This window comes from Bolinopsis microptera, unplaced genomic scaffold (genome assembly GCF_026151205.1).
Source record: "Bolinopsis microptera isolate Bmic1 unplaced genomic scaffold, MBARI_Bmic_1.0 sca42, whole genome shotgun sequence".
Lineage (NCBI taxonomy): Eukaryota > Metazoa > Ctenophora > Tentaculata > Lobata > Bolinopsidae > Bolinopsis > Bolinopsis microptera.
Genome location: NW_026971814.1, coordinates 2,554 through 26,905, shown reverse-complemented (window position 1 = coordinate 26,905; position 24,352 = coordinate 2,554). Strand labels below are relative to the sequence as shown.

At 36.2% G+C, this 24,352-nt stretch overlaps 2 protein-coding genes across 2 annotated transcripts; one reads left to right on the top strand and one right to left on the bottom strand.

Annotated features, from left to right (window-relative positions):
• Positions 1-497: 497 nt before the first annotated feature.
• Positions 498-22,847, top strand: LOC134825727 (spliceosome-associated protein CWC27 homolog). The gene is made up of 6 exons (XM_063837935.1): positions 498-604; positions 795-891; positions 1,434-1,639; positions 18,024-18,176; positions 21,561-21,682; positions 21,998-22,847. The coding sequence occupies exons 1-6, from the start codon at positions 509-511 to the stop codon at positions 22,845-22,847; spliced, it is 1,524 nt and encodes a 507-aa protein (XP_063694005.1). The 5' UTR covers positions 498-508.
• On the bottom strand, positions 22,246-24,095 carry LOC134825729 (uncharacterized). The gene is made up of 3 exons (XM_063837938.1): positions 23,763-24,095; positions 23,153-23,584; positions 22,246-22,913 (listed from the first exon to the last, which is right to left on the bottom strand). Exons 1-3 carry the CDS (start codon positions 24,093-24,095, stop codon positions 22,878-22,880), a joined length of 801 nt encoding a protein of 266 aa, XP_063694008.1. The 3' UTR covers positions 22,246-22,877.
• Positions 24,096-24,352: the final 257 nt, after the last annotated feature.

Genomic DNA, 24,352 nt, shown 5'->3' with positions numbered 1-24,352 from the left:
TTACACCGTTCAATTATAATTGTATTTGTATGTTAAGTTGTTATTATAATGTTAGGTTTCAATATGTATTTGCTTTTTACATTGCTGGTTAAGATTTTTATTGAATGTTTTTCTGACGACCTTTTTCGTAAAGTTTTGAAGATAATAGATGTTTCATGTTTGACAGTGTTTAAAAGGCAAGCCTTGACATCCATTTTTTGCCAAAGACAACATACTTGTAAGATTTATACTAGTCCAGATTTGTAAATATTCTTTTCGTATTTACCCAAATTCTGTATCCATTGCAATGCTTATATATTATAGGATAAAATCTTGCAACGATTTCTTCTTCTGTGCTCAGAGTATGTTTGAATTTCGAGATTGTGACTTATTGCTCAATTCAAATTTTCTTAGCTGTTCCTCAAAACAGATATATATCTCAAATTATTTGGCGATTTCGCAACTTAAAAGTTAGAACAAGTCTATAACTGTGCATTATTAGATTGTAATTAATCAGATTTACCTAGGCATGAGTAATATCTACAATCTCGAGCCAGTAACGAAAGGGAAAGTCTTGTTGACAACAACTCACGGGGATATAGAGATAGAGCTCTGGGCTCGAGAGGTCTGTATAAATGACATATTTATATTTTAGTGTGACAAATTATTTGTTGAACTATCGGTAACAGCTGATCTATCATCTATTCAATATTTGCAGACATTTGTAAATTAGGCAGCGATTCAGCATTGTTCTCAATTTGAGACACTCCTGTCATTAAATCATCTACCAGACAAATATTTCATTCCTTCTCCAGGCACCGAAGGCATGTAGGAACTTCGTTCAGTTGTGCTTAGAATGTTATTATGACGATACGATATTTCATCGGCTAGTAAAAGGATTCTGTATACAAGGTTAGTTAAACTGAATCTTTACGACGATTAATAATCCAAATCCCTCTACTAGCCTGGGCTGAAAAAGGACGTTTCATTAGCTGAGAAACAAACTGCCTTTTGATCTGTAATAGCCGATGTCAATTATATTTCTGATGAATTTTGTAAAATTGACACTCGTAGCTATTTTGAATTAGCACAAAGGTTTAATTACAAGACGTGGACGTCCACATGAAATATATATGTTCTACACACAGCAGCATGTAGATTTATGATGTGTCACATATAATATCTGCTGTTTTGTTTCGTGTTCTCGATTTTACAACCGGAGTATCTTTAGCGGTGTTTGATAAACGTTCATCTATACTCATCGTTATCTCGTGACAAATTAACCATCTTGAATCCTGATTAGTTCAATCATACACTCGAGTGAGGTAGAAAACTGTCTTATTTAGAATACTCTTTGGTGGTATTTGCTCCTATTTTAGGACAGTAAGCACCCACTTGAAAGTAATACGATTTGTTAATCAGATTTGTACCCTAAAACTCTTTCCATTTTCCAGGAGGTGATCCCACAGGTACTGGAACGGGGGGAGATTCTATTTACGGAGAAGATTTCGCAGATGAGTTCCACCAGCGTCTTAAGTTCAACAGAAGAGGTCTGCTGGCCACGGCTAACAAAGGGGAGCCCAACTCAAATGGCTCGCAGTTCTTCTTCACTCTTGGGGAAGCACCGGAGTTGCAGAAGAAACACACGATCTTTGGGAAGGTTCGCAGCTCGGGGAAGTTTCCCTAACTTTTAACGTTCATGTGACTTCGTCATATCATTTAAATATTTGGCCGTTCTCACGTTAGATGAACAATGACACTATTCAGTTAGACAAATATCCGGTGGGTAAACCATTACCAATGATCTTAAAATTTATTCCGCTTTTAGTTTTATTCCCACTCTCGATTCCTTGCTAGCAGTCCGGTTAATTTAGTACCTTTAGTGGGTCTCATTTAATCATTAGCTCTAATTAAAGAACCTCTCACCCTCTCAGATTTTCACCGCTCCGTTCATTTGTATAGCTTTATTATTTTTATCTTTTTACTACACTTACTAACACGTGCACATTACAAAGGAGCAATAGTTTGCGGAGGCATTCTAGAACGGTATATATTTTAGCTTTCAGTTTCTGTTTCATTATCTTAAAATTTATTCCGCTTTTAGTTTTATTCCCACTCTCGATTCCTTGCTAGCAGTCCGGTTAATTTAGTACCTTTAGTGGGTCTCATTTAATCATTAGCTCTAATTAAAGAACCTCTCACCCTCTCAGATTTTCACCGCTCCGTTCATTTGTATAGCTTTATTATTTTTATCTTTTTACTACACTTACTAACACGTGCACATTACAAAGAAGCAATAGTTTGCGGAGGCATTCTAGAACGGTATATATTTTAGCTTTCAGTTTCTGTTTCATTATCTTAAAATTTATTCCGCTTTTAGTTTTATTCCCACTCTCGATTCCTTGCTAGCAGTCCGGTTAATTTAGTACCTTTAGTGGGTCTCATTTAATCATTAGCTCTAATTAAAGAACCTCTCACCCTCTCAGATTTTCACCGCTCCGTTCATTTGTATAGCTTTATTATTTTTATCTTTTTACTACACTTACTAACACGTGCACATTACAAAGAAGCAATAGTTTGCGGAGGCATTCTAGAACGGTATATATTTTAGCTTTCAGTTTCTGTTTCATTATCTTAAAATTTATTCCGCTTTTAGTTTTATTCCCACTCTCGATTCCTTGCTAGCAGTCCGGTTAATTTAGTACCTTTAGTGGGTCTCATTTAATCATTAGCTCTAATTAAAGAACCTCTCACCCTCTCAGATTTTCACCGCTCCGTTCATTTGTATAGCTTTATTATTTTTATCTTTTTACTACACTTACTAACACGTGCACATTACAAAGAAGCAATAGTTTGCGGAGGCATTCTAGAACGGTATATATTTTAGCTTTCAGTTTCTGTTTCATTATCTTAAAATTTATTCCGCTTTTAGTTTTATTCCCACTCTCGATTCCTTGCTAGCAGTCCGGTTAATTTAGTACCTTTAGTGGGTCTCATTTAATCATTAGCTCTAATTAAAGAACCTCTCACCCTCTCAGATTTTCACCGCTCCGTTCATTTGTATAGCTTTATTATTTTTATCTTTTTACTACACTTACTAACACGTGCACATTACAAAGAAGCAATAGTTTGCGGAGGCATTCTAGAACGGTATATATTTTAGCTTTCAGTTTCTGTTTCATTATCTTAAAATTTATTCCGCTTTTAGTTTTATTCCCACTCTCGATTCCTTGCTAGCAGTCCGGTTAATTTAGTACCTTTAGTGGGTCTCATTTAATCATTAGCTCTAATTAAAGAACCTCTCACCCTCTCAGATTTTCACCGCTCCGTTCATTTGTATAGCTTTATTATTTTTATCTTTTTACTACACTTACTAACACGTGCACATTACAAAGGAGCAATAGTTTGCGGAGGCATTCTAGAACGGTATATATTTTAGCTTTCAGTTTCTGTTTCATTATCTTAAAATTTATTCCGCTTTTAGTTTTATTCCCACTCTCGATTCCTTGCTAGCAGTCCGGTTAATTTAGTACCTTTAGTGGGTCTCATTTAATCATTAGCTCTAATTAAAGAACCTCTCACCCTCTCAGATTTTCACCGCTCCGTTCATTTGTATAGCTTTATTATTTTTATCTTTTTACTACACTTACTAACACGTGCACATTACAAAGGAGCAATAGTTTGCGGAGGCATTCTAGAACGGTATATATTTTAGCTTTCAGTTTCTGTTTCATTATCTTAAAATTTATTCCGCTTTTAGTTTTATTCCCACTCTCGATTCCTTGCTAGCAGTCCGGTTAATTTAGTACCTTTAGTGGGTCTCATTTAATCATTAGCTCTAATTAAAGAACCTCTCACCCTCTCAGATTTTCACCGCTCCGTTCATTTGTATAGCTTTATTATTTTTATCTTTTACTACACTTACTAACACGTGCACATTACAAAGGAGCAATAGTTTGCGGAGGCATTCTAGAACGGTATATATTTTAGCTTTCAGTTTCTGTTTCATTATCTTAAAATTTATTCCGCTTTTAGTTTTATTCCCACTCTCGATTCCTTGCTAGCAGTCCGGTTAATTTAGTACCTTTAGTGGGTCTCATTTAATCATTAGCTCTAATTAAAGAACCTCTCACCCTCTCAGATTTTCACCGCTCCGTTCATTTGTATAGCTTTATTATTTTTATCTTTTTACTACACTTACTAACACGTGCACATTACAAAGGAGCAATAGTTTGCGGAGGCATTCTAGAACGGTATATATTTTAGCTTTCAGTTTCTGTTTCATTATCTTAAAATTTATTCCGCTTTTAGTTTTATTCCCACTCTCGATTCCTTGCTAGCAGTCCGGTTAATTTAGTACCTTTAGTGGGTCTCATTTAATCATTAGCTCTAATTAAAGAACCTCTCACCCTCTCAGATTTTCACCGCTCCGTTCATTTGTATAGCTTTATTATTTTTATCTTTTTACTACACTTACTAACACGTGCACATTACAAAGAAGCAATAGTTTGCGGAGGCATTCTAGAACGGTATATATTTTAGCTTTCAGTTTCTGTTTCATTATCTTAAAATTTATTCCGCTTTTAGTTTTATTCCCACTCTCGATTCCTTGCTAGCAGTCCGGTTAATTTAGTACCTTTAGTGGGTCTCATTTAATCATTAGCTCTAATTAAAGAACCTCTCACCCTCTCAGATTTTCACCGCTCCGTTCATTTGTATAGCTTTATTATTTTTATCTTTTTACTACACTTACTAACACGTGCACATTACAAAGGAGCAATAGTTTGCGGAGGCATTCTAGAACGGTATATATTTTAGCTTTCAGTTTCTGTTTCATTATCTTAAAATTTATTCCGCTTTTAGTTTTATTCCCACTCTCGATTCCTTGCTAGCAGTCCGGTTAATTTAGTACCTTTAGTGGGTCTCATTTAATCATTAGCTCTAATTAAAGAACCTCTCACCCTCTCAGATTTTCACCGCTCCGTTCATTTGTATAGCTTTATTATTTTTATCTTTTTACTACACTTACTAACACGTGCACATTACAAAGGAGCAATAGTTTGCGGAGGCATTCTAGAACGGTATATATTTTAGCTTTCAGTTTCTGTTTCATTATCTTAAAATTTATTCCGCTTTTAGTTTTATTCCCACTCTCGATTCCTTGCTAGCAGTCCGGTTAATTTAGTACCTTTAGTGGGTCTCATTTAATCATTAGCTCTAATTAAAGAACCTCTCACCCTCTCAGATTTTCACCGCTCCGTTCATTTGTATAGCTTTATTATTTTTATCTTTTTACTACACTTACTAACACGTGCACATTACAAAGGAGCAATAGTTTGCGGAGGCATTCTAGAACGGTATATATTTTAGCTTTCAGTTTCTGTTTCATTATCTTAAAATTTATTCCGCTTTTAGTTTTATTCCCACTCTCGATTCCTTGCTAGCAGTCCGGTTAATTTAGTACCTTTAGTGGGTCTCATTTAATCATTAGCTCTAATTAAAGAACCTCTCACCCTCTCAGATTTTCACCGCTCCGTTCATTTGTATAGCTTTATTATTTTTATCTTTTACTACACTTACTAACACGTGCACATTACAAAGGAGCAATAGTTTGCGGAGGCATTCTAGAACGGTATATATTTTAGCTTTCAGTTTCTGTTTCATTATCTTAAAATTTATTCCGCTTTTAGTTTTATTCCCACTCTCGATTCCTTGCTAGCAGTCCGGTTAATTTAGTACCTTTAGTGGGTCTCATTTAATCATTAGCTCTAATTAAAGAACCTCTCACCCTCTCAGATTTTCACCGCTCCGTTCATTTGTATAGCTTTATTATTTTTATCTTTTACTACACTTACTAACACGTGCACATTACAAAGGAGCAATAGTTTGCGGAGGCATTCTAGAACGGTATATATTTTAGCTTTCAGTTTCTGTTTCATTATCTTAAAATTTATTCCGCTTTTAGTTTTATTCCCACTCTCGATTCCTTGCTAGCAGTCCGGTTAATTTAGTACCTTTAGTGGGTCTCATTTAATCATTAGCTCTAATTAAAGAACCTCTCACCCTCTCAGATTTTCACCGCTCCGTTCATTTGTATAGCTTTATTATTTTTATCTTTTTACTACACTTACTAACACGTGCACATTACAAAGGAGCAATAGTTTGCGGAGGCATTCTAGAACGGTATATATTTTAGCTTTCAGTTTCTGTTTCATTATCTTAAAATTTATTCCGCTTTTAGTTTTATTCCCACTCTCGATTCCTTGCTAGCAGTCCGGTTAATTTAGTACCTTTAGTGGGTCTCATTTAATCATTAGCTCTAATTAAAGAACCTCTCACCCTCTCAGATTTTCACCGCTCCGTTCATTTGTATAGCTTTATTATTTTTATCTTTTTACTACACTTACTAACACGTGCACATTACAAAGGAGCAATAGTTTGCGGAGGCATTCTAGAACGGTATATATTTTAGCTTTCAGTTTCTGTTTCATTATCTTAAAATTTATTCCGCTTTTAGTTTTATTCCCACTCTCGATTCCTTGCTAGCAGTCCGGTTAATTTAGTACCTTTAGTGGGTCTCATTTAATCATTAGCTCTAATTAAAGAACCTCTCACCCTCTCAGATTTTCACCGCTCCGTTCATTTGTATAGCTTTATTATTTTTATCTTTTTACTACACTTACTAACACGTGCACATTACAAAGGAGCAATAGTTTGCGGAGGCATTCTAGAACGGTATATATTTTAGCTTTCAGTTTCTGTTTCATTATCTTAAAATTTATTCCGCTTTTAGTTTTATTCCCACTCTCGATTCCTTGCTAGCAGTCCGGTTAATTTAGTACCTTTAGTGGGTCTCATTTAATCATTAGCTCTAATTAAAGAACCTCTCACCCTCTCAGATTTTCACCGCTCCGTTCATTTGTATAGCTTTATTATTTTTATCTTTTTACTACACTTACTAACACGTGCACATTACAAAGGAGCAATAGTTTGCGGAGGCATTCTAGAACGGTATATATTTTAGCTTTCAGTTTCTGTTTCATTATCTTAAAATTTATTCCGCTTTTAGTTTTATTCCCACTCTCGATTCCTTGCTAGCAGTCCGGTTAATTTAGTACCTTTAGTGGGTCTCATTTAATCATTAGCTCTAATTAAAGAACCTCTCACCCTCTCAGATTTTCACCGCTCCGTTCATTTGTATAGCTTTATTATTTTTATCTTTTTACTACACTTACTAACACGTGCACATTACAAAGGAGCAATAGTTTGCGGAGGCATTCTAGAACGGTATATATTTTAGCTTTCAGTTTCTGTTTCATTATCTTAAAATTTATTCCGCTTTTAGTTTTATTCCCACTCTCGATTCCTTGCTAGCAGTCCGGTTAATTTAGTACCTTTAGTGGGTCTCATTTAATCATTAGCTCTAATTAAAGAACCTCTCACCCTCTCAGATTTTCACCGCTCCGTTCATTTGTATAGCTTTATTATTTTTATCTTTTTACTACACTTACTAACACGTGCACATTACAAAGGAGCAATAGTTTGCGGAGGCATTCTAGAACGGTATATATTTTAGCTTTCAGTTTCTGTTTCATTATCTTAAAATTTATTCCGCTTTTAGTTTTATTCCCACTCTCGATTCCTTGCTAGCAGTCCGGTTAATTTAGTACCTTTAGTGGGTCTCATTTAATCATTAGCTCTAATTAAAGAACCTCTCACCCTCTCAGATTTTCACCGCTCCGTTCATTTGTATAGCTTTATTATTTTTATCTTTTACTACACTTACTAACACGTGCACATTACAAAGGAGCAATAGTTTGCGGAGGCATTCTAGAACGGTATATATTTTAGCTTTCAGTTTCTGTTTCATTATCTTAAAATTTATTCCGCTTTTAGTTTTATTCCCACTCTCGATTCCTTGCTAGCAGTCCGGTTAATTTAGTACCTTTAGTGGGTCTCATTTAATCATTAGCTCTAATTAAAGAACCTCTCACCCTCTCAGATTTTCACCGCTCCGTTCATTTGTATAGCTTTATTATTTTTATCTTTTTACTACACTTACTAACACGTGCACATTACAAAGGAGCAATAGTTTGCGGAGGCATTCTAGAACGGTATATATTTTAGCTTTCAGTTTCTGTTTCATTATCTTAAAATTTATTCCGCTTTTAGTTTTATTCCCACTCTCGATTCCTTGCTAGCAGTCCGGTTAATTTAGTACCTTTAGTGGGTCTCATTTAATCATTAGCTCTAATTAAAGAACCTCTCACCCTCTCAGATTTTCACCGCTCCGTTCATTTGTATAGCTTTATTATTTTTATCTTTTTACTACACTTACTAACACGTGCACATTACAAAGGAGCAATAGTTTGCGGAGGCATTCTAGAACGGTATATATTTTAGCTTTCAGTTTCTGTTTCATTATCTTAAAATTTATTCCGCTTTTAGTTTTATTCCCACTCTCGATTCCTTGCTAGCAGTCCGGTTAATTTAGTACCTTTAGTGGGTCTCATTTAATCATTAGCTCTAATTAAAGAACCTCTCACCCTCTCAGATTTTCACCGCTCCGTTCATTTGTATAGCTTTATTATTTTTATCTTTTTACTACACTTACTAACACGTGCACATTACAAAGGAGCAATAGTTTGCGGAGGCATTCTAGAACGGTATATATTTTAGCTTTCAGTTTCTGTTTCATTATCTTAAAATTTATTCCGCTTTTAGTTTTATTCCCACTCTCGATTCCTTGCTAGCAGTCCGGTTAATTTAGTACCTTTAGTGGGTCTCATTTAATCATTAGCTCTAATTAAAGAACCTCTCACCCTCTCAGATTTTCACCGCTCCGTTCATTTGTATAGCTTTATTATTTTTATCTTTTACTACACTTACTAACACGTGCACATTACAAAGGAGCAATAGTTTGCGGAGGCATTCTAGAACGGTATATATTTTAGCTTTCAGTTTCTGTTTCATTATCTTAAAATTTATTCCGCTTTTAGTTTTATTCCCACTCTCGATTCCTTGCTAGCAGTCCGGTTAATTTAGTACCTTTAGTGGGTCTCATTTAATCATTAGCTCTAATTAAAGAACCTCTCACCCTCTCAGATTTTCACCGCTCCGTTCATTTGTATAGCTTTATTATTTTTATCTTTTTACTACACTTACTAACACGTGCACATTACAAAGGAGCAATAGTTTGCGGAGGCATTCTAGAACGGTATATATTTTAGCTTTCAGTTTCTGTTTCATTATCTTAAAATTTATTCCGCTTTTAGTTTTATTCCCACTCTCGATTCCTTGCTAGCAGTCCGGTTAATTTAGTACCTTTAGTGGGTCTCATTTAATCATTAGCTCTAATTAAAGAACCTCTCACCCTCTCAGATTTTCACCGCTCCGTTCATTTGTATAGCTTTATTATTTTTATCTTTTTACTACACTTACTAACACGTGCACATTACAAAGGAGCAATAGTTTGCGGAGGCATTCTAGAACGGTATATATTTTAGCTTTCAGTTTCTGTTTCATTATCTTAAAATTTATTCCGCTTTTAGTTTTATTCCCACTCTCGATTCCTTGCTAGCAGTCCGGTTAATTTAGTACCTTTAGTGGGTCTCATTTAATCATTAGCTCTAATTAAAGAACCTCTCACCCTCTCAGATTTTCACCGCTCCGTTCATTTGTATAGCTTTATTATTTTTATCTTTTACTACACTTACTAACACGTGCACATTACAAAGGAGCAATAGTTTGCGGAGGCATTCTAGAACGGTATATATTTTAGCTTTCAGTTTCTGTTTCATTATCTTAAAATTTATTCCGCTTTTAGTTTTATTCCCACTCTCGATTCCTTGCTAGCAGTCCGGTTAATTTAGTACCTTTAGTGGGTCTCATTTAATCATTAGCTCTAATTAAAGAACCTCTCACCCTCTCAGATTTTCACCGCTCCGTTCATTTGTATAGCTTTATTATTTTTATCTTTTTACTACACTTACTAACACGTGCACATTACAAAGGAGCAATAGTTTGCGGAGGCATTCTAGAACGGTATATATTTTAGCTTTCAGTTTCTGTTTCATTATCTTAAAATTTATTCCGCTTTTAGTTTTATTCCCACTCTCGATTCCTTGCTAGCAGTCCGGTTAATTTAGTACCTTTAGTGGGTCTCATTTAATCATTAGCTCTAATTAAAGAACCTCTCACCCTCTCAGATTTTCACCGCTCCGTTCATTTGTATAGCTTTATTATTTTTATCTTTTACTACACTTACTAACACGTGCACATTACAAAGGAGCAATAGTTTGCGGAGGCATTCTAGAACGGTATATATTTTAGCTTTCAGTTTCTGTTTCATTATCTTAAAATTTATTCCGCTTTTAGTTTTATTCCCACTCTCGATTCCTTGCTAGCAGTCCGGTTAATTTAGTACCTTTAGTGGGTCTCATTTAATCATTAGCTCTAATTAAAGAACCTCTCACCCTCTCAGATTTTCACCGCTCCGTTCATTTGTATAGCTTTATTATTTTTATCTTTTTACTACACTTACTAACACGTGCACATTACAAAGGAGCAATAGTTTGCGGAGGCATTCTAGAACGGTATATATTTTAGCTTTCAGTTTCTGTTTCATTATCTTAAAATTTATTCCGCTTTTAGTTTTATTCCCACTCTCGATTCCTTGCTAGCAGTCCGGTTAATTTAGTACCTTTAGTGGGTCTCATTTAATCATTAGCTCTAATTAAAGAACCTCTCACCCTCTCAGATTTTCACCGCTCCGTTCATTTGTATAGCTTTATTATTTTTATCTTTTACTACACTTACTAACACGTGCACATTACAAAGGAGCAATAGTTTGCGGAGGCATTCTAGAACGGTATATATTTTAGCTTTCAGTTTCTGTTTCATTATCTTAAAATTTATTCCGCTTTTAGTTTTATTCCCACTCTCGATTCCTTGCTAGCAGTCCGGTTAATTTAGTACCTTTAGTGGGTCTCATTTAATCATTAGCTCTAATTAAAGAACCTCTCACCCTCTCAGATTTTCACCGCTCCGTTCATTTGTATAGCTTTATTATTTTTATCTTTTTACTACACTTACTAACACGTGCACATTACAAAGGAGCAATAGTTTGCGGAGGCATTCTAGAACGGTATATATTTTAGCTTTCAGTTTCTGTTTCATTATCTTAAAATTTATTCCGCTTTTAGTTTTATTCCCACTCTCGATTCCTTGCTAGCAGTCCGGTTAATTTAGTACCTTTAGTGGGTCTCATTTAATCATTAGCTCTAATTAAAGAACCTCTCACCCTCTCAGATTTTCACCGCTCCGTTCATTTGTATAGCTTTATTATTTTTATCTTTTTACTACACTTACTAACACGTGCACATTACAAAGGAGCAATAGTTTGCGGAGGCATTCTAGAACGGTATATATTTTAGCTTTCAGTTTCTGTTTCATTATCTTAAAATTTATTCCGCTTTTAGTTTTATTCCCACTCTCGATTCCTTGCTAGCAGTCCGGTTAATTTAGTACCTTTAGTGGGTCTCATTTAATCATTAGCTCTAATTAAAGAACCTCTCACCCTCTCAGATTTTCACCGCTCCGTTCATTTGTATAGCTTTATTATTTTTATCTTTTACTACACTTACTAACACGTGCACATTACAAAGGAGCAATAGTTTGCGGAGGCATTCTAGAACGGTATATATTTTAGCTTTCAGTTTCTGTTTCATTATCTTAAAATTTATTCCGCTTTTAGTTTTATTCCCACTCTCGATTCCTTGCTAGCAGTCCGGTTAATTTAGTACCTTTAGTGGGTCTCATTTAATCATTAGCTCTAATTAAAGAACCTCTCACCCTCTCAGATTTTCACCGCTCCGTTCATTTGTATAGCTTTATTATTTTTATCTTTTTACTACACTTACTAACACGTGCACATTACAAAGGAGCAATAGTTTGCGGAGGCATTCTAGAACGGTATATATTTTAGCTTTCAGTTTCTGTTTCATTATCTTAAAATTTATTCCGCTTTTAGTTTTATTCCCACTCTCGATTCCTTGCTAGCAGTCCGGTTAATTTAGTACCTTTAGTGGGTCTCATTTAATCATTAGCTCTAATTAAAGAACCTCTCACCCTCTCAGATTTTCACCGCTCCGTTCATTTGTATAGCTTTATTATTTTTATCTTTTACTACACTTACTAACACGTGCACATTACAAAGGAGCAATAGTTTGCGGAGGCATTCTAGAACGGTATATATTTTAGCTTTCAGTTTCTGTTTCATTATCTTAAAATTTATTCCGCTTTTAGTTTTATTCCCACTCTCGATTCCTTGCTAGCAGTCCGGTTAATTTAGTACCTTTAGTGGGTCTCATTTAATCATTAGCTCTAATTAAAGAACCTCTCACCCTCTCAGATTTTCACCGCTCCGTTCATTTGTATAGCTTTATTATTTTTATCTTTTTACTACACTTACTAACACGTGCACATTACAAAGGAGCAATAGTTTGCGGAGGCATTCTAGAACGGTATATATTTTAGCTTTCAGTTTCTGTTTCATTATCTTAAAATTTATTCCGCTTTTAGTTTTATTCCCACTCTCGATTCCTTGCTAGCAGTCCGGTTAATTTAGTACCTTTAGTGGGTCTCATTTAATCATTAGCTCTAATTAAAGAACCTCTCACCCTCTCAGATTTTCACCGCTCCGTTCATTTGTATAGCTTTATTATTTTTATCTTTTTACTACACTTACTAACACGTGCACATTACAAAGGAGCAATAGTTTGCGGAGGCATTCTAGAACGGTATATATTTTAGCTTTCAGTTTCTGTTTCATTATCTTAAAATTTATTCCGCTTTTAGTTTTATTCCCACTCTCGATTCCTTGCTAGCAGTCCGGTTAATTTAGTACCTTTAGTGGGTCTCATTTAATCATTAGCTCTAATTAAAGAACCTCTCACCCTCTCAGATTTTCACCGCTCCGTTCATTTGTATAGCTTTATTATTTTTATCTTTTTACTACACTTACTAACACGTGCACATTACAAAGGAGCAATAGTTTGCGGAGGCATTCTAGAACGGTATATATTTTAGCTTTCAGTTTCTGTTTCATTATCTTAAAATTTATTCCGCTTTTAGTTTTATTCCCACTCTCGATTCCTTGCTAGCAGTCCGGTTAATTTAGTACCTTTAGTGGGTCTCATTTAATCATTAGCTCTAATTAAAGAACCTCTCACCCTCTCAGATTTTCACCGCTCCGTTCATTTGTATAGCTTTATTATTTTTATCTTTTTACTACACTTACTAACACGTGCACATTACAAAGGAGCAATAGTTTGCGGAGGCATTCTAGAACGGTATATATTTTAGCTTTCAGTTTCTGTTTCATTATCTTAAAATTTATTCCGCTTTTAGTTTTATTCCCACTCTCGATTCCTTGCTAGCAGTCCGGTTAATTTAGTACCTTTAGTGGGTCTCATTTAATCATTAGCTCTAATTAAAGAACCTCTCACCCTCTCAGATTTTCACCGCTCCGTTCATTTGTATAGCTTTATTATTTTTATCTTTTTACTACACTTACTAACACGTGCACATTACAAAGGAGCAATAGTTTGCGGAGGCATTCTAGAACGGTATATATTTTAGCTTTCAGTTTCTGTTTCATTATCTTAAAATTTATTCCGCTTTTAGTTTTATTCCCACTCTCGATTCCTTGCTAGCAGTCCGGTTAATTTAGTACCTTTAGTGGGTCTCATTTAATCATTAGCTCTAATTAAAGAACCTCTCACCCTCTCAGATTTTCACCGCTCCGTTCATTTGTATAGCTTTATTATTTTTATCTTTTTACTACACTTACTAACACGTGCACATTACAAAGGAGCAATAGTTTGCGGAGGCATTCTAGAACGGTATATATTTTAGCTTTCAGTTTCTGTTTCATTATCTTAAAATTTATTCCGCTTTTAGTTTTATTCCCACTCTCGATTCCTTGCTAGCAGTCCGGTTAATTTAGTACCTTTAGTGGGTCTCATTTAATCATTAGCTCTAATTAAAGAACCTCTCACCCTCTCAGATTTTCACCGCTCCGTTCATTTGTATAGCTTTATTATTTTTATCTTTTTACTACACTTACTAACACGTGCACATTACAAAGGAGCAATAGTTTGCGGAGGCATTCTAGAACGGTATATATTTTAGCTTTCAGTTTCTGTTTCATTATCTTAAAATTTATTCCGCTTTTAGTTTTATTCCCACTCTCGATTCCTTGCTAGCAGTCCGGTTAATTTAGTACCTTTAGTGGGTCTCATTTAATCATTAGCTCTAATTAAAGAACCTCTCACCCTCTCAGATTTTCACCGCTCCGTTCATTTGTATAGCTTTATTATTTTTATCTTTTTACTACACTTACTAACACGTGCACATTACAAAGGAGCAATAGTTTGCGGAGGCATTCTAGAACGGTATATATTTTAGCTTTCAGTTTCTGTTTCATTATCTTAAAATTTATTCCGCTTTTAGTTTTATTCCCACTCTCGATTCCTTGCTAGCAGTCCGGTTAATTTAGTACCTTTAGTGGGTCTCATTTAATCATTAGCTCTAATTAAAGAACCTCTCACCCTCTCAGATTTTCACCGCTCCGTTCATTTGTATAGCTTTATTATTTTTATCTTTTTACTACACTTACTAACACGTGCACATTACAAAGGAGCAATAGTTTGCGGAGGCATTCTAGAACGGTATATATTTTAGCTTTCAGTTTCTGTTTCATTATCTTAAAATTTATTCCGCTTTTAGTTTTATTCCCACTCTCGATTCCTTGCTAGCAGTCCGGTTAATTTAGTACCTTTAGTGGGTCTCATTTAATCATTAGCTCTAATTAAAGAACCTCTCACCCTCTCAGATTTTCACCGCTCCGTTCATTTGTATAGCTTTATTATTTTTATCTTTTTACTACACTTACTAACACGTGCACATTACAAAGGAGCAATAGTTTGCGGAGGCATTCTAGAACGGTATATATTTTAGCTTTCAGTTTCTGTTTCATTATCTTAAAATTTATTCCGCTTTTAGTTTTATTCCCACTCTCGATTCCTTGCTAGCAGTCCGGTTAATTTAGTACCTTTAGTGGGTCTCATTTAATCATTAGCTCTAATTAAAGAACCTCTCACCCTCTCAGATTTTCACCGCTCCGTTCATTTGTATAGCTTTATTATTTTTATCTTTTTACTACACTTACTAACACGTGCACATTACAAAGAAGCAATAGTTTGCGGAGGCATTCTAGAACGGTATATATTTTAGCTTTCAGTTTCTGTTTCATTATCTTAAAATTTATTCCGCTTTTAGTTTTATTCCCACTCTCGATTCCTTGCTAGCAGTCCGGTTAATTTAGTACCTTTAGTGGGTCTCATTTAATCATTAGCTCTAATTAAAGAACCTCTCACCCTCTCAGATTTTCACCGCTCCGTTCATTTGTATAGCTTTATTATTTTTATCTTTTTACTACACTTACTAACACGTGCACATTACAAAGAAGCAATAGTTTGCGGAGGCATTCTAGAACGGTATATATTTTAGCTTTCAGTTTCTGTTTCATTATCTTAAAATTTATTCCGCTTTTAGTTTTATTCCCACTCTCGATTCCTTGCTAGCAGTCCGGTTAATTTAGTACCTTTAGTGGGTCTCATTTAATCATTAGCTCTAATTAAAGAACCTCTCACCCTCTCAGATTTTCACCGCTCCGTTCATTTGTATAGCTTTATTATTTTTATCTTTTTACTACACTTACTAACACGTGCACATTACAAAGAAGCAATAGTTTGCGGAGGCATTCTAGAACGGTATATATTTTAGCTTTCAGTTTCTGTTTCATTATCTTAAAATTTATTCCGCTTTTAGTTTTATTCCCACTCTCGATTCCTTGCTAGCAGTCCGGTTAATTTAGTACCTTTAGTGGGTCTCATTTAATCATTAGCTCTAATTAAAGAACCTCTCACCCTCTCAGATTTTCACCGCTCCGTTCATTTGTATAGCTTTATTATTTTTATCTTTTTACTACACTTACTAACACGTGCACATTACAAAGAAGCAATAGTTTGCGGAGGCATTCTAGAACGGTATATATTTTAGCTTTCAGTTTCTGTTTCATTATCTTAAAATTTATTCCGCTTTTAGTTTTATTCCCACTCTCGATTCCTTGCTAGCAGTCCGGTTAATTTAGTACCTTTAGTGGGTCTCATTTAATCATTAGCTCTAATTAAAGAACCTCTCACCCTCTCAGATTTTCACCGCTCCGTTCATTTGTATAGCTTTATTATTTTTATCTTTTACTACACTTACTAACACGTGCACATTACAAAGAAGCAATAGTTTGCGGAGGCATTCTAGAACGGTATATATTTTAGCTTTCAGTTTCTGTTTCATTATCTTAAAATTTATTCCGCTTTTAGTTTTATTCCCACTCTCGATTCCTTGCTAGCAGTCCGGTTAATTTAGTACCTTTAGTGGGTCTCATTTAATCATTAGCTCTAATTAAAGAACCTCTCACCCTCTCAGATTTTCACCGCTCCGTTCATTTGTATAGCTTTATTATTTTTATCTTTTTACTACACTTACTAACACGTGCACATTACAAAGAAGCAATAGTTTGCGGAGGCATTCTAGAACGGTATATATTTTAGCTTTCAGTTTCTGTTTCATTATCTTAAAATTTATTCCGCTTTTAGTTTTATTCCCACTCTCGATTCCTTGCTAGCAGTCCGGTTAATTTAGTACCTTTAGTGGGTCTCATTTAATCATTAGCTCTAATTAAAGAACCTCTCACCCTCTCAGATTTTCACCGCTCCGTTCATTTGTATAGCTTTATTATTTTTATCTTTTTACTACACTTACTAACACGTGCACATTACAAAGAAGCAATAGTTTGCGGAGGCATTCTAGAACGGTATATATTTTAGCTTTCAGTTTCTGTTTCATTATCTTAAAATTTATTCCGCTTTTAGTTTTATTCCCACTCTCGATTCCTTGCTAGCAGTCCGGTTAATTTAGTACCTTTAGTGGGTCTCATTTAATCATTAGCTCTAATTAAAGAACCTCTCACCCTCTCAGAAAACTCCGTTTGGAGATATTCCTTATTACGCTCTAAGTTATTAATTTTCCTTGTGTTTGAATCCTTTCACTTTTTAACTGTTTTTAGTCTTTGTTATTTTCGGCCGATTTCTGCACTTTTACACTGGGTCATCATTCATAATTTCTGGGATTGAGACGACTTATATTAGCATTTAAGGAAGAGTTTGCTTGTCTGACTTACTTCATTAGACACTTCTGGTCAAGAACTGAACAAGAACCACATTCGAAGACTGGAACATCTGAATGACTCTGCAACCCAGGAATCAACTACTCAGTTATTATCGCTCAATAATCGGTTTGGTATCGACGTTACATACTTTATTATTATTTTTTTTTTAAAGCTGATTTTAGAAACCAGGGAATTAAAGTTACTGTCCCAAGGCTAACATTAAATCGCTGATTTTATTTATATATATCACTTTTTTTGTTCTTTCTTTTCCTTCAAAACATTCCAGTACATTGTGCAGAAAGTTGGAGATGAAGCCGTAGTACGTACATATGTAGCATTGCACTGGATTGAACTTGCAGAGTGTGGTTTTTTCCAGTCTGCGCCGTGTGCTTATACAAATATACGCTGCGCAGATAGACTGGAGGAGATTGCACTGTGTAGGCTCTGGTGTAATGTGATATGTATGTACTAGTACTACGGCTTTACAAATTTTGGAAGCATGTAGGGATATATTTCTGATACCAATCGTATATACTAAAAATACTCTAGCACAATTGTAACTGCAGTTTTACAGAACTCTAAATGCTTAATGAACACTCTTGCAGGTACCACCCGTATTCACACTCAGACCTGAGTTTAGTCATTTTCCAATACGAGATTGGGGACGGGTTCTATAAACAAACAAACAAACAAACAAACCATTACCAATTATCAAGTAACCATTAAATTTTGTAAAGGAGTAAATAATCAGGTGACGGGGAACACCATCTTTAACGTGTTGAGAATGGCGGAGATGGAAACAGATAATAATGAGCGACCTCTCGAGCCTCCAAGTATCAGGAAAACCGAGATCCTCAACAATCCGTTTGATGATATAGTTACTAGAGATATTAAGCATAAAACTGTGAGTTTTTGCGTAACTTAAAATGTGACAAACTTTTTACCTTTATTGAACTAATACAATGCAAAAGATGGAACCAAACTTAGTTCAGAACAAGAAAACGTTTATAACGGCGAACTGGCACCCTATAATGTCCATTACCTGCCAAACCGCTACTAATCAAAATTTTTGTAAGTAGTACAGGGAAATCCGTCTGAAAAAATCGATCTGCTGACACACGAAGCTTTCAGAGGATTTTTGACGTTTTTGAGTCCCATTAGGTGCCCTTTATGGTTGACCAACTTTTCCAAACTTTTCCACGTGGCTTAAGGCCACTTTTTGCCACTTTACCACTTTTTACCACCTTTCTTGTTTGTCGAATATCTTTAGTTGTGAACATCGTAAAAGGTTGCGAATCAATCGAGTGTGTTCATATTATCAGGAAGAAAAACTTTTGTTCAAACAATTTTTACGTCAGATAATAAGTTAATTGGATAATTATCAATTAACTAATTAGCAAAATTCTAAAAAATTTTTATTTGCTAAAAATGATCGGAATAGCTTAAAACACGGAGAAAAGTAGTTTTTAGAAAAACTTTGAAAAATTTTCACTTACATTTATTTTTCGAGACTTCGAAAAATTTCGAAAATTCAAAATATTTTTTCCGCCAAAAGTGATAAAATTGCATGAAACGCGGAGGAAAATGATTTTCAAAAAAAACTTAGTCAATTTTTCGTTTCAAGAATACCTTAATCACCAATATTTGTAGTTGGAGTTCAGTAAATCTCGGCAGATTTTAGTAATAATCAGGAATTACTAACTCTAAGTGGAAAGGTCTGAAACTGAAAAACGTTAAGTTTAACCATACGATCGCGATTTAAGAGTTTCATAACTAATTACAATACAGCCTTATCGATTTTCACAGAAACTGCACCAATGGCACAGTCAAGATCGAAACGATAGCCTGCTGTACTGTCATTTTATCGATTTCAATGATGAATCAGTGGGGTTAAGATAATCACATTTGTAATAAATAAAACCTCTCTGTATTGTCAATTGTGATAATCTAAACCGGCCTACCTGTATTACCAGACCTCTTCTTTTCCTCAACAATCAAACCGAGTTGTTCATATCGCATTTGGTGGGTGATGTAAGTAGTAATACATATCGAGCTATATTCAATCACAATACAACACAATGCAATACGTGTATATTATATTATGGCCCTTTAATGAGGTATATGAAACGTTCTATACCGTACACTTCTCATTTCTCCCGTGAGAGGCCCGATATGGAAAGGTTTTACAGTTTATCACGAAAAGGTTTACTTGGTCTCTTGTAGCGCGATGCGTTACTGTGCCGCGCCGCGCACTTAATAAGGCTTCTCACAGCGACAAGATCGGCGAGATGCGCTACTGTGCCGCGCCGAGCTGCCATGAATTGACATCGTCAATTAACTTGGTCTCATGGCTCTTTGACAGCTCAAAGAACTCGCAAGAGCGGGCTACCGGACAACTGAACCCAATTTAGACATTTAGATTAACTCTAACTCTAACCCTAACCCTAACCCTAACCCTAACCCTAACCCTAACCCTAACCCTAACCCTAACCCTAACCAATTAAGCTGATTGGTTAGTGGGAAATAGGTTCAATTGGGTTCAGTTGTCAGTCTTCGATATGTCCCACATTAATCCCGAGCTGATCATCATGGGCCCCGAATATCCTGCGGGAAGAACCTGTATTTTTACTTCACGACGTCCGGATTTCAAATCAACATCCTCAATAACATTAACAATCCTTCCTGATCAGGATCTGTCTCTATTAGCAATTTCCAAAATATCCTGACTCTCGTGGAACATTTCACTGAATTAATTATTACCGGTTCTTTACTACCCCTTGCCCGACACTGCAGTACTCGTATCTAAATCTTACCCTTTCCCGTATGTTACCCTTGTTGATTTTACTTTTAGCCGACCCTGACATATGGGGGTGATTTGAGGTATCCGCAAATGAAGCGGTATGCAGTACAATACAAAACAGTCACAGTATATGTTGGAAGGTGTATTTTCACTTGCTTCCTGGACCTGGCTATTCCTCAGTTTCCCTGATCTGTTCTTGCCCTTCTTCGAACTGTAAATGAGCCATGAGACCAAGTAGACGTTTTCGTGATAAACTGTAAAACCTCTCTATACCGGGTTTCTCGCGGTATAAAGCGTTTCATAAACCTCATTAAGAGCCATATAATATACACGTACTGTGTCGTATTGTGATTGAATATATCTCGATATGTATTACTACTAGTACTAACATCACCCACCAAATGCGATATGAATAACTCGGTTTGATTGTTGAGGAAAAGAAGAGGTCTGGTAATACAGGTAGGCCGGTTTAGATTATCACAATTGACAGTACAGAGAGGTTTTATTTATTACAAATGTGATTATCTTAACCCCACTGATTCATCATTGAAATCGATAAAATGACAGTACAGCAGGCTATCGTTTCGATCTTGACTGTGCCATTGGTGCAGTTTCTGTGAAAATCGATAAGGCTGTATTGTAATTAGTTATGAAACTCTTAAATCGCGATCGTATGGTTAAACTTAACGTTTTACAGTTTCAGACCTTTCCACTTAGAGTTAGTAATTCCTGATTATAACTAAAATCTGCCGAGATTTACTGAACTCCAACTACAAATATTGGTGATTAAGGTATTCTTGAAACGAAAAATTGACTAAGTTTTTTTTTGAAAATCATTTTCCTCCGCGTTTCATGCAATTTTATCACTTTTGGCGGAAAAAATATTTTGAATTTTCGAAAATTTTCGAAGTCTCGAAAAATAAATGTAAGTGAAAATTTTTCAAAGTTTTTCTAAAAACTACTTTTCTCCGTGTTTTAAGCTATTCCGATCATTTTTAGCAAATAAAAAATTTTTAGAATTTTGCTAATTAGTTAATTGATAATTATCCAATTAACTTATTATCTGACGTAAAAATTGTTTGAACAAAAGTTTTTCTTCCTGATAATATGAACACACTCGATTGATTCGCAACCTTTTACGATGTTCACAACTAAAGATATTCGACAAACAAGAAAGGTGGTAAAAAGTGGTAAAGTGGCAAAAAGTGGCCTTAAGCCACGTGGAAAAGTTTGGAAAAGTTGGTCAACCATAAAGGGCACCTAATGGGACTCAAAAACGTCAAAAATCCTCTGAAAGCTTCGTGTGTCAGCAGATCGATTTTTTCAGACGGATTTCCCTGTACTAAAGATTGACCCATCAATTCTAATCTTAGTGATTAGTCACATATTCGTCACAGTAAGATCAATCGCCTAACATAGACTTTACAGCTAGCCAATACACTGGATATTTTTTTCTGCAAAATACGTTTATACGGCAATCAAATGCAGGGCGAAGAGAAGAAGAAAGAAAAGAAGAAGAAAAGTCAGATGAAGGCTACAAAGAATTTCAAACTTTTGTCGTTCGGAGAAGAAGCTGAGGAAGACGAGGAAGAAGTCCAACAGGTAAATATGTATTTTAAAAGATGATATTATTTTATTTTATAAAATAATTCGTGAAGTTCTAAGAAACACATAAGTTTTATACAAGTGAAACAAGCTCATTGGGCTTTTTGATATCGGAAAAATGATATCGAATTAATGAATGCTGTTGTAAAAAGGAACAACCGCATTACAAAGTAATGTTTTTTTTTTTGGATTTTGGTTTTTTTTTTGGTTTTTTCTTTGTTTTTGCCTCTTTTAACATTTTTTTGGTTTTTTTTTCTGGTTTATGAATAATAACAAGGAATGATTAATGCATCCTATCCCATAACTGTGGTTTCTGCAAGTGCTGCTGCAGAGTGTTTGTCAGAGCGTATGGCAGACCGTGTGTCCGAGCGTATGTCAGAGCGTGTGTCAGAGCGTGTGTCCGAGCGTATTTCAGAGCGTGTGTCAGAGCATATGTCAGACCGTGTGTCCGAGCGTGTGCCCGAGCGTGTGTCCGAGCGTGTGTCCGAGCGTGTGTCCGAGCGTGTGTCCGAGCGTGTGTCAGAGCGTATATCAGAGCGTGTGTCCGGGCGTATGTCAGAGCGTGTGTCAGAGCGTATGTCAGATCGTGTGTCAGAGCGTGTGTCCGAGCGTATGTCAGACCGTGTGTCCGAGCGTGTGCCCGAGCGTGTGTCCGAGCGTATTTCAGAGCGTGTGTCAGAGCGTGTTCCGGGCGTATGTCAAAGCGTGTGTCAGAGCGTATGTCCAAGCGTGTGTCCGGGCGTATGTCAGAGCGTGTGTCAGGGCGTATGTCCTAGCGTATTTCAGAGCGTGTGTCAGAGCGTGTTCCGGGCATATGTCAAAGCGTGTGTCAGAGCGTATGTCCGAGCGTGTGTCCGGGCGTATGTCCGAGCGTGTGTCAGAGCGTGTGTCAGAGCGTATGTCAGAGCGTGTGTCCAGGCGTATGTCAGAGCGTGTGTCAGAGCGTATGTCAGAGCGTGTGTCAGAGCGTGTGTCCGAGCGTATGTCAGAGCGTGTGTCCGAGCGTGTGCCCGAGCGTGTGTCCGAGCGTATTTCAGAGCGTGTGTCAGAGCGTGTTCCGGGCGTATGTCAAAGCGTGTGTCAGAGCGTATGTCCGAGCGTGTGTCCGGGCGTATGTCAGAGCGTGTGTCAGAGCGTATGTCAGAGCATGTGTCAGGGCGTATGTCCTAGCGTATGTCAGAGCGTATGTCGGTAGACTTTTCAAACAGTAAGGCAATTATCCTGATCCCCCTGATTCTGCAGAGATAAAATGAGATTAAATTAGGCTAAGATCCCCCTGATTCTGCAATAAGATCAGTGTTGCTTAAATTGATTTTTATAGATTTCAATTACATATTTTCAGATCAGTTGATTAGCTTTCAAGGAAAAACTATTAATGCTTGTATCACAAATGCGAAGGTGTTACAAGATTCAACAAACTTAATTCGGGTACCAAATGACTTATGAAAAGTTCATTTGTTTAACTATCCATTTACCTGGTCACGAGATCTCGTTACAAGCTGTTTCGGGAACTGGCCAGCTCCGCGAGATGTATTGTTTCTGATTAGCAGATTATTTTCTGAGATAGATTTACGATTTCTCTGTAACTTGTCTGTTGTGTTACTTGGATCAAATGTCACTGTCCCTGCTCCATTTGGGTAGTTGTATAGTTCGCTTTCTGATTCATTTGATGTTAAATATTCAGAGACACTTTGATCCCCTTTGTCAGTTTTCTTCTCAACTTCATTGTTTCCACAGGAGTTTATTCCATCCTCTCCTTTTGGAGGCACTCCTTTTTTGACGACTTCTCTACCCGCCATTATGAATTTCTTCACCCGTATGGAATCTTCACTCTCGGAGATGAAAACGAGTTCATCTGGGAAGATACTCGAAGACACGTATTTGTGTTTGCGGGCACCCAAACCTACCTAAAAGAAATTACTGTTTTACAATTTATATTAAGCATGTAACAACTAACAATATTTAAGTTCCAAATAGTGTTAATGAAGAGATTAAATTGCATCAAAAAAGTGATGAAACCTTGAATCAATTTGAAGTGTTGCGAAATAAAATTGAAAACGAAGCTGAATCATTCTAAAATTTTACCTTTGAACGCGCTGATCTATCCCTCTCCGTTCTTGTCTTCCATATTTTTGACCTGCTAGTGCTGTCGAGAGTCCTTGAAGCAGGAAACCTTGGGTCTGGCAATCCCTGTTGTAAGGGGCCTTGTTGTGGTGGCTTTTCTTTAGGAACTTGTAGTCCCCCTTCCAAGTCAATTTCGTTGAAGACCTTCGAAATTTTGTTCACTGTACGAATGTGAAGTCCGATGACGAGGAATCCTAGAGCCAATACCAATACTCTTAGAAGAATCACAGCTGCAGATAACTGATTGATCTCATTTCCTGTGAGCACTGCTGCACTTGTATATAAGTTGACCATTGTTTTTTTATAAGTTTAAGAGCAATTGGAAGTGAAAGATAAATAAATGAGCGTGCACGCGTACCGCGAATACATTGCAGCCAACATCTCCATGGTAACCGCGGCGTTCACGTGCACACGCCAAACATGAAATACTAGGTTCCGTACAGACTCAACTCTGCACCCGTGTCAATATGTTCATTATATGCAAGCCTCTTGGTTTATACTGCCCATCGCGCGACTTGGTCTAGAGTCGGAAGGTTCATAGCAATAAAATA

Excerpts from the sequence above, each read along its gene's own strand:
- LOC134825727 (XM_063837935.1), top strand. The coding sequence starts at position 509 with ATGAGTAATATCTACAATCTCGAGCCAGTAACGAAAGGGAAAGTCTTG. Across the intron at positions 605-794 it reads TAGAGCTCTGGGCTCGAGAG|GCACCGAAGGCATGTAGGAA; the intron begins GTCTGTATAAAT and ends TTCCTTCTCCAG. Across the intron at positions 18,177-21,560 it reads GAGATATTAAGCATAAAACT|GGCGAAGAGAAGAAGAAAGA; the intron begins GTGAGTTTTTGC and ends AATCAAATGCAG.
- LOC134825729 (XM_063837938.1), bottom strand. The coding sequence starts at position 24,095 with ATGGTCAACTTATATACAAGTGCAGCAGTGCTCACAGGAAATGAGATC. Across the intron at positions 23,585-23,762 it reads ATAGATCAGCGCGTTCAAAG|GTAGGTTTGGGTGCCCGCAA; the intron begins GTAAAATTTTAG and ends AATTTCTTTTAG. Across the intron at positions 22,914-23,152 it reads TAACGAGATCTCGTGACCAG|AATCAGGGGGATCAGGATAA; the intron begins GTAAATGGATAG and ends TTATCTCTGCAG.